This window comes from Portunus trituberculatus, chromosome 26, assembly GCF_017591435.1.
Source record: "Portunus trituberculatus isolate SZX2019 chromosome 26, ASM1759143v1, whole genome shotgun sequence".
Taxonomy (NCBI): Eukaryota; Metazoa; Arthropoda; class Malacostraca; order Decapoda; family Portunidae; genus Portunus; species Portunus trituberculatus.
The window spans coordinates 4198306-4208707 of NC_059280.1; the positions used below are offsets into that span (position 1 = coordinate 4198306).

Genomic DNA, 10402 nt, shown 5'->3' on the forward strand with positions numbered 1-10402 from the left:
AGCTGGAAAACACTGTATTATCTCATTTGTGTGTAGAGTTGCCGTGTCAGTGTTGGTGGCACAGTACGCCACGACTATTGCGAGTCTGTTAAGGTGACATGTCTGGTGGGCAGCCTCCAAACATGGACGTAACACTAACAATAAGGAGCGTAACTCGGGCGTCCCCATGGATTTCCAATGGGCGGCTGGCAATGTTTTTGGTGTAAGGGGACTAAGGGGGGGCGTTATAGGGGCAGCAGCGGACCAATAACGCGCCCCCTTCACCTTTGTGACGTCACGCCGCCGCCTTGTAACCTAACCTCCTTGATCCAAACATCCATTCAAACTTGGACACATTTTTTTTACCTTGAGGTTTGTGTACAATTAGACCATTTTGATGATTTTATTGACATTAGGAAGGACGTATGGAGGTGAGAAGATTAATGGCCACAGTCTTCACTATTTTAATCACCACTTGAGGTTCTGGAGGTGCATGAAATCAGCAAATAGGAAGCAGAGTGAATATGAAGACGCGTCACACTCGAACGCTGTGGAATCATATGACGCGCCACAAGAGGAGGAGGAAGAACACCAACACAAGTAAACAAACCTCAGAATTTTCAGCCATTCCCAGCCATTCTCAGCCACTTCCAGGCCTCCTTTGTGGGTGACATGAAAGCCGAGGTTGGCAATGGACCAGTGGGGGAGGAGGAGGAGAACATGGAGGAGGGAGGAGAGGCGGAAGAGGAAGAGGAAGATATTGGAGATGTAGAAGGTAATTTGTCGATGTTTTTTTTAGGTAAATTTGTTTCTATTTCCGTTTGAGTATTGTTGTTGTTGTTGTTGGTAGTTATGGCGGTAAATTTGCAGTTTGAACCAATATACCCTGTCTTATATTTCTTTTCCCTACGTCTAACGAGCTTGGGGACCTCCTGGGAAACCTAACCTAACTGTATCATTGATTTCCGATAGGGCAAAGTGGGGTTAGAAATGGTGGTACAAGTGTGATGTGGACCTTGAGAATGTGTGTAGTGACGTGTAGTGTGTGGGCTCAAACCTCAACATTTCCGTTATGTCTCTAGTCTTTTGTTTATAGATAATTTCTTAGTGTTGGATTTGGCCATTTGCTCTTTGCCAGTGTTTATTCTATAGTTCTTTGCCATTATTACTACTTGTGCTACTGGTGGCAGGTCCATCGCCCCCCCCCACGGTGTGCCCAAAGTCCACTCGCCCTGTAAGTTGTGGCACATCTACTCTTTGGGAAGTTGAAGTGTCCCAGTGTGCCCCACAACCAAGTCACTGCGCCACAACTCTCACACCAATACTACACACTATAAGTCAACCCTATTCAGTTCAGATCATTGGGTGAACGAATAATTTCAGCCAATTTGAACAATTCTCTACAAACAGTGTTGGTTAACAGTTCAGATATTGATGTTGACATTGGCAGGACACTTCAGTTAGTGTCAGACAGGAAAATGAAGCACATCCAGAGAAAATCCTATAGGACACTCCTGGCCTGTTTGCAGCATTGGTGGGATGCCTACGTACACTGACACAGATTGTGGCCAGTGCAGTGTCCAGTGTTCCTGTATTGTAGCGTTCTAGTCTTTTCATCCTGTTTTGTCTTCTTTTATGTTGAAAATACTGTATTTGATGCAATAAATAGGTTTTCATGACATGAATATACAATGAATACTTTTATTATATTAGTAAAACTATTATTAGTACATCCTATGTGTCTGATAATTGTACCTCACAAACTGAGTTCCTTTAAGAAGGATTTGGGTCACAGGAACTCAGTATGCTGACTCTGCAGTAAAGAGGTTTTCATGACTAGTATGCAGTGCAGATGCATTTACAAATATTAAAACTATTATTACATGCAATGTATAATATTCTTTTTTTAATTGTGAGTTTGTTTGTCATGATGCCTAAAGGTTTTCAAACTTTGAGAAGTGAGTTTGGCACAACAACTCAGTAATGAGCAGCTGTGGTGCATCAACTACCTAGGAAGTTCATTCACCACAGCTTCTGGCCGGCCAGTGGACTTGTGGCACAGTGTCACTGGGGCAGATGGACTATACAGCACTACTACAGGTTGAACCTCACAAAATCCGGCAACTGCCAGACCTGAGACTTGTTGGATTACAGAAAATTGCAGACTGCAGGTGGTCCTTAGTAAGCATCCTAAAACAGCCTGTATAGTGTTAATCAGTCTGTATTATAACTAACATTGTTTTAATACAATGTATGTCAGCTGTACAAGTAAATATGCATGCAAAACAATACAGAACACATATACTAAAGGAAAGTAACTTTAATTTACATGATTCTGGAACATTTAACTTATTCCTGCAAATTAAAATTATGCTGGATAAGATTTGCTAGATTATGAAATTTCGGATTTGGGATGTCCAACCTGTACTACTACTACTACTACTACTACTACTACTACTACTACTACTACTACTACTACTACTACTACTACTACTACTACTACTACTACTACTACTACTACTATACATACTACCACCACCACCATGACTACCCCCCCACAGAGTTCCTGAAGCTGGACGCTGAGCTGGATGCCCTCAGCTCTGCCCTGGACACTCTGGAGCAGCGCAACGACTCCATCAACTCCAGACTGCGCCTCATTCTGGAGGAGAACCGCTGCACCAGGGAGGCGGCGGCGGCAGCAGCAGTGGCAGAGGCGGAGGAGATGAAGGGGAAGAAAATGCAGTAGTGTGTGTGTCTGTGTGTGTGTTATTATTTTTTTTCTCTCTGTCTGTCACTCTGTCTCTCTCTTCCTCTTTCTCTTCTCTTCTCTTCTGCACTACTACTACTACTACTACTACTGAATTGTTTATAGCAGCAGTAGTAGTAGTAGTAGCAGCATTAAGAAGAAAAATTACATTCCAAAAGGTTTAAATATATATAGTTATTTCTTTATGTGTATATATGTATGTTGATATTATTTTTGGGACCTTTAGTGGCCTAGGAATAGAAAAGTAGTGTGTGTGTGTGTGTATGTGTGTGTGTGTACAAAGTTAAGTTTAAGAATGAATTACTACATTTTGTGCCAAGAGAAGGAAAAAAGGAAAGAAAAGAAGAGAGGGAGGCATCACAAACAAGAATTAATTTACTCTACAAAGGAAGAGAAGAAAGAAAGTGACAAAATAGGACACCACAAAATTGAAACAAGAAAAGAGGAAAAGGATGAAAAAGTTAGGAAATAAAATAGAAAAAGAAGAGAGGGAAGACACAAACAAGAATTAATATACTTTGCAAAGGAACAGAAGAAAGAAAATGACAGAATGGCACCACAAAATGAAAAACAAGAAGGAAAAGAAAGAATAAATGTTGAATAAAATAGAAAAAAGAAAAGGGAGATGTCACAAACAAGAATTAATAAACTTTGCAAAGGAACAGAAGAAAATGAGGAAATGGCGCCACAAAACTGTAACAAGAAAATGAAAAAGGAAAAGAATAAAATAAATCAAAGAAATGTTATTGTTATTACTTTCAAATATTTGTTGATTAATTGATTTGTTTTGTATCATCAAATTCATTTTTTTTTTTGCATTTTGTAATTTCTTATCTTTTATTATGGTTTAATTAGGAGGCATCAATTTATTCATTTATTTATATATTTTGCATCATGAAGCACTGGGGCACATTTTAACCTTGAGATTTGTATACCATTAGACCATTTTATTGACATTAGGAAGGGTGTATGGAGGGCAGAAGATTAATGGCCACAGTCTTCACTATTTTAACCCCTTCAGTACTGGGACACATTTTTACCATGAGTTTTGTGTACCATTAGACCATTTTATTGACATTAGGAAGGGTCTATGGAGGGGAGAGATTAATGGCCACAGTCTTCACTATTCTAAACCCCGACATGAGTTTCTGAAGCTGTATCAAATCACCAAATAGTCACCAGAATGAGGGAAATGCAACTTAGATGCTATTATTATTGTCATTATTATTATTATTATTATTATTATTGTTATTGTTTCTTTGTTTTTTCATCTTTTCTTTTTTTCTTTTTATTTTTCTTTCTATTTTTTCTCTCTTTCTATTCCTTCCTTTTTTTTATCTTCTTTTTTTCTTTCAATTTTTTTCTTTCTCTTTCTATTCCTTCCTTTCTTTTCTTTGTTTCTTTCATCTTTTCTTTTTTTTTTTTTTGCTTTCTATTTTTCTTTTAATTGTTTTCTTTCTATTTTTTTCTCTTTCTATTCCTTCTTTCTTTTCTTTGTTTCTTTCAACTTTTCTTTTTTTCTTTCAATTTTTCATATATTGTTAATTATTCACATTATTTGGGTTAGCTTTATTTTTTCTTTATTTCTTTATTCATTCATTTATTTATATTTCACCTTGTTTATTTTTATCTATTTACTTATTTATTTATTTTATTAATGAATGTATTTCTTTTTACAATTCTCTTTTCTTCAATATCAATTTTTTGGGTGTATTCAATTTTTATTTATTTATTTATCTGATTTACAATGTTTAGTTTTTCAATATGTTAGTCCCTGCCTCTCTCTCTCTCTCTCTCTCATTTATTTATTTCTCTCCTTCCTTATTTTCTTTTTCATCACGTTTTTCTTCCTCTCTCTCTCTCCTTTTGTTTCTATTCTCTTTTTTTTTTTTTTTTTTTATAAGAGGAAGAACTACCAAGGGCAAAGAAATGAATAATAGAAAAAAAAAAAAAAATAGGCCTCCTGGAATTGTAGTCTTCAGAAAGTGATAAAAAATGGGCCTCTTTCATGTTATATGTCACCCTTAGCTAGCCTTCCCCTGTCACCCTTAGCCAGCCTTCCCCTGTTACCCTTAGCCAGCCTTCCTCTGTTGCCCTTAGTCAGCCTTCCCCTCTTACATGATAGGAAAAAGCCAAGTGTTTATCAATGGTGTATATATATATAGGGTGTCTGTCTGTCTGAGTGTCTGTAGGGAATATATTAAAAGGGGAATTAGAAAGATGTTTGTATTTCTCCCATATTTGCATTTCCTAACATGGCTGTGTGTGTGTGTGCATGCGTGTGTGTGTGTGTGTTTGTGTGTTTTGTTGATTTCTACTGCTAATTCTCTCTCTTCAAACATTAATTCCATGACTACTACTACTACTACTACTACTACTACTACTACTACTACTAGGAAAGTCAAAACAGTGCCTCTAGTACATGTTTTATTCATCTTACAGAATTTCAAAGCACATTCACTATCTGTCCGTCTGTCTGTCTGTCTCTCCTCCCTACTTAATTCAAACTGGAAATTGTAATAGTAGTAGTAGTAGTAGTATATGGCAGATACATGAAACATTTTAATGAAAGATAAGATCAAAATGACAGATAATAACAATGATAATAATAATAATAGTAATAACAACAATAATAATGCCACACAAAGACACACACACAACAAATAATATATATACACACTTATTAATATTCACTATCATTGTCATCATCATTATTATCATCATCATCATCATCATTTTATCATTCATCACACCATCAGTACAATAGATAATAGTAGTGGTGGTGGTGGTGGCAGTGGTGTTTTAGCGGGCAGGGGGAGGGGGGGGCATGAGGCCGGGGGTGGAGGGTGGACCAGACACCGCAGAACCAGGGCCGAATACAAGCTGTGGGGGGAGTGGAAGAAATATTAGGTTAGGTTAGGTCTCTCTCTCTCTCTCTCTCTCTCTCTCTCTCTCTCTCTCTCTCTCTCTCTCTCTCTCTCTCTCTCTCTCTCTCTCTCTCTCTCTCTCTCTCTCTCTCTCTCTCTCTCTCTCTCTCTCTCTCTCTCTCTCTCTCTCTCTCTCTCTCACTCTCTCTCTCTCTCTCTCTCACCCTCTCTCTCTCTCTCTCCCTCTCTCTCTCTCTCTCTCACCCTCACACCCTCTCTCTCTCTCACCCTCACACCCTCTCTCTCTCTCACCCTCACACCCTCTCTCTCTCTCTCTCTCTCTCTCTCTCTCTCACCCTCACACCCTCTCTCTCTCTCTCACCCTCACACCCTCTCCCTCTCCCTCTCTCTCACCCTGTTCCTGTCTTGCTTCATCATCTCCTCCACGTTAAGTCTCTCCATCTCAAACATGATTGGAGCAAACAAGATGACCGATGAACTCACTGCCACCCACACCACCTGGCGACTCAGCTCATAGGTGCCTGAGGAGGGAGGGTCAGGTCAGGTCAGGTTAGGTTAGGTTAGGTTGATTTAGGATAGGTAAGAAAAGGGATAGGTTAGGATTAGATTAGGTAAAAATTGTTAGGTTAGGAAAAATAGGAAAGTTAGCATAGGTTAGTTTTTTTTAAAGGAAAGTTTGGTTAGGTTAGGTGAAAAAATAGGCTTGGTTAAGTGAGAGAGAGAGAGAGAGAGAGAGAGAGAGAGGAAAAGATAGGTTTGGGAAAGGTTAGGTTAGGTAAAAAGTAAGTTAGGTTAGGTTAAAATTAAATAGGTTCGGTTAGGTTAGGTACAAATGAGTTAGCGTAGGTGAAAAAGAGTATAACATTCTCACTCATCTAATATATAAGACACACACACACACACACACAACAAATGAGTTAGGTTACGTTAGATAAAAATGAGTTAGCTTAGATTAGGTTAGGTTACATAAAAAGGGTTCATTACTTCACATATATATTAGCTAGGTTAGGTGTGGTTTGGTGAGGTTAGCCTTATTTATTGATTTCCTTATTTCTTTCTGGGTTAGGTTAGGTTACATGCCTGGCAGAGGTGAGGTGAGGGAAGGTGACGTTAGGTTAGGTGTGTTGAGGTTAGGTTAGGTTAGATGAAGTCAAGTATGGTTAGGTTAGATTAGCTTACGTTCAATAAAAAATCAGATTGGTTTGTGTTTGGATAAAGTTAGGTTAGATTATTGTATTGTATTAAAGTATTGTAAAAAAGAGAAAAAATACAACACACACACACTATCTCTCTCTCTCTCTCTCTCCACTCTTACTTTCTCTATATAACACAAGCAGTCTCTTTCTCTCTCACTTTTAAGGAGGCTGAGTGAGGAGGACATGGTGGAAGAGCAGGTGGATCGCAGGCGGTCTGGGAACATCTCGGTGAGCCCCCACACTCTCTCCAGCAGACTCTCATCCAGGTCCTGCCAAGAATACTGCTGTCACTACCACTGTATTAACCCCTTCAGTACTGGGATGCATTTTTACCTTGAGATTTGTGTACTATTGGACTATTTTATTGACATTAGGAAGGGTCTATGGAGGGCAGAAGATTAATGGCCACAGTCTTCACTATTTTAACCCCTTCAGTATTGGAACACATTTTTACCTTGAGTTTTTTGTGTGATCAGACCATCTTATGAATTTAATGAATACAAAATACCCTAAAATTACCAAATACACCCTGAAATTCCCACATACACCCTAGAATACCCCAGCGCCCCCCAACAACACCCCACGGCCCCTATAGCTACCCACCGCCCCCCACTGCCTCCTAAAAAACACCCCAGCGCCCCCTCCTTGACCTCCCAAAGCCCCCTCAGCTCACCTCATCTTCATCCAGGTCAGCGGAGTCAGCGGAGGGGATCTGAGGCAGCGTGAGGTCAGCAGACGACACCCTGGCCTCATCTTGGCTCTCCGGCGTGACCTCGCTGCTCGCCACGCCGCTGTCCCCACCTGGAAGCTCGATCAGGGTCGCCATTGAGGTCACGCGCGGTCAGGTGAGGTCACAAGGCTGGGATGAGAGGTGGGTCGGCGTGGTGGTGTGTGTGTTTGGGCCGGTCTGGGTCTTGGTCTGGGTCTGGGAGGTGTCTTGGTCTTGGTCTTGTGAAGTGTTTATTTTGCCGTATTTTATGGTTTATTTGGTGGTTTTGTGGGTGGTGTGTTATCTGTGGTGGTGTGTTGTGTTGTGTGTTCAGTGTCAGCGGGTTGTTGGTGTTGAGTTAGTGGTGAGTGGCTGTAATGAATGGCGGTGTGGGTTTCAGTAGGATTATGTAACTATGACTTCAGTGAGTCTTGATCCTGTTCTCTGGCATTGTCCGCCCGACGCTCTGTATCCCAGCTCAGTGGTTAGAGCGCTGGCTTCACAAGCCAGATGACCGGGGTTCGATTCCCCGGCCGGGTGGAGATATTTGGGTGTGCCTCCTTTCACGTGTAGCCCCTGTTCACCTAGCAGTGAGCAGGTAGGGGATGTAAATCGAGGAGTTGTGACCTTGTTGTCCCGGTGTGTGGTGTGTGCCTGGTATCAGGCCTATCCCAAGATCAGAAATAATGAGCTCTGAGCTCGCTCCGTAGGGTAACGTCTGGCTGTCTCGTCAGAGACTGCAGCAGATCAAACAGTGAAACACACTGATAGATGCGCTGATACTGATACATAGACGGAAGGATCTATTGTTGGATAAGGTTACAACATGGAAGGGGGTAAGGAACCTGCCCCCTCCCCTCCCTCCAGACACAAAAGGAGAGACATTGTGACAGTGCAATGAATACAGAGGATAACAAGATAATACACTTTTCATAAGAGGGAAACCTGGCCAAGGGCAATGCTACTCTTAAGGCGGCGTCAAACTAGCACTTTTCCGTCAATTTTCTGACGATTGACAACTTTTGCAGACGGTGGCTGTCACACACAAGCTTGCTTCCGCCTTTGCCGCGCTTGTCGATTGTAAACAAACATGGCTCCTCATTCACCCCAGCAAGCCGCGGCTTTTTTGCACCTTATAATGTAATCAGCTGTTCTGTGATCCCAAAGGCAACGGTGACCTCTAATGCTCTCTATGAGAAATTCGTCAGTGTGTTTTGTCCACTGCTCATCTTGGCCAGCTACTTGGAAGTTGCCTTGGAAATATTCAAAAGCGTCGCACATTCGCACTCCCCTGGAAATGTACACACACAACTGAGGAACTTTTCATTGCTAGGCTAGAAGAAAAAAAATATGTATACAAATATATTTTCATCAACTCATTTATATTTTTTGTCATGATAATAACATTCTTCCGTTTAACAATAAAATATATATATATATTTTTTTTTAATAAAAGTGTTGATTAGAAACCATAGTTTTTATTTTGACTAAAAATTGGCGCTAGACGAAAACGATGCGTTCCGTCTGACTCAAGACGACGGAAGAGTAAAAAGACGACGGAAATCGCCTGAGACGACGGAAAAAGTGCTAGTGTGACGCCGCCTTTAAGGTGGGGCGGTCAGAGCCACAGTGCAGCATACTTAGTCAGTGCCAGGCTCACCGTGTGGGCCTCAGAGGCGCAACAAGCAAGGCGGCGAGCAGCGGTCTGCCTTCTCATCAAGCTGTCAGGTGCATAGCTACACACGTGACACTGTGTCCAGTGGAGTGCACCGTGGCACCACCACGGCACCACGGCACCACGGCACCATCCTCCAGGCCAAGGCAAGGCAAGGTGTGCATGAGATCACACATCTGTTTACCACAAGACAGTCGGTGTGTGGGAGGCAGACTGAAGGCCACATGGGGCTGCCTTGCTGACTGCCAACTAAAAAGAATATACATCCTTATTATGTAGAGAAGCGCCACGTTATGGAGTGCCTCTTCACACCAAGCCCTGAGCTGTGGTGCTGTGCAGACACTCCCTAACCCACCCTGACACTTGTACCACGCAGCCTTCACCATGACTTGCTGCATAGTGACACCTCTGCTGGCCCTGTCAGAGGCACCCTTAGGGCCCGTGAGGCAGCGTCCTTATCAGTAACACACTCAGCAAAACCATGCCAACTCACACCGTATACATACAGTGATCCTCTAGACACCCATATATAGGTGCGCAGCGTACTACATCACCTGAAAGGACTGCCCCGGCCCACGGACCATCATGGTGTGTTGACCAGTGAACCAGCAGCCACCCATTCCATCCCTCACACACACACACACACACACACGTAGCACCACCTTGGGGCACGAGGGCGACACTGGCTGCCTTGCAAGAAGCTTGACATATGTTACAAAGGTGTGACTTAGTGTTCTCTCCCTTCACCACCACGAGGGCACAGGGGACACATTGGGTGAGGCCATCCTTGCCGGGAGCCGGTGGTGATGGTGGTAGTGACTTATTGCCCCGTTTCCTCTCTGCATGACTGGCACACTGGGCTGAAGAGGCAGGGAGGCACTGTGTTGAACTAACTCCATCCCCACGGGCCTCCACTGTGCTCACCAGTGCCTCTCATGTCCACTGCGAATGCCAAGTAACGACGAGGCACCCTGGCCAGACCTACACAACACCTGACCTTTATTACAGAACATATTATTATTATTGTTATTATTATGATGATGATTATTATTATTATTAAAATTTTTCTTTCTTTTTCTTTCTTCTTTTTCTTCTTCTTATCATTATTATTATTATTGTTATTATTATTATTATTATTATTATTATTATTATTATTATTATTATTATTATTATCATCATCATCATTAT

The 10402-nt window shown here is 41.7% G+C and overlaps 2 protein-coding genes across 3 annotated transcripts; one reads left to right on the top strand and one right to left on the bottom strand.

Annotated features, from left to right (window-relative positions):
• Window positions 1–316: 316 nt before the first annotated feature.
• LOC123509305 (UPF0184 protein AAEL002161-like) lies at window positions 317–3487 on the top strand. 2 transcript variants are annotated; one of them, XM_045263529.1, is made up of 2 exons: window positions 317–754; window positions 1170–1912. In XM_045263529.1, exons 1-2 carry the CDS (start codon window positions 652–654, stop codon window positions 1346–1348), a joined length of 282 nt encoding a protein of 93 aa, XP_045119464.1. In that variant the 5' UTR covers window positions 317–651; the 3' UTR covers window positions 1349–1912. The 2 variants fall into 2 exon arrangements, with proteins under 2 accessions (XP_045119464.1, XP_045119463.1); XM_045263528.1 differs by lacking the exon at window positions 1170–1912 and adding an exon at window positions 2541–3487 and having other exon boundaries at window positions 494–754.
• Window positions 3488–5160: 1673 nt separating this feature from the next.
• LOC123509306 (mitochondrial import receptor subunit TOM22 homolog) lies at window positions 5161–7941 on the bottom strand. The gene is made up of 4 exons (XM_045263530.1): window positions 7504–7941; window positions 6988–7099; window positions 6028–6155; window positions 5161–5629 (listed from the first exon to the last, which is right to left on the bottom strand). The coding sequence occupies exons 1-4, from the start codon at window positions 7654–7656 to the stop codon at window positions 5549–5551; spliced, it is 474 nt and encodes a 157-aa protein (XP_045119465.1). The 5' UTR covers window positions 7657–7941; the 3' UTR covers window positions 5161–5548.
• Window positions 7942–10402: the final 2461 nt, after the last annotated feature.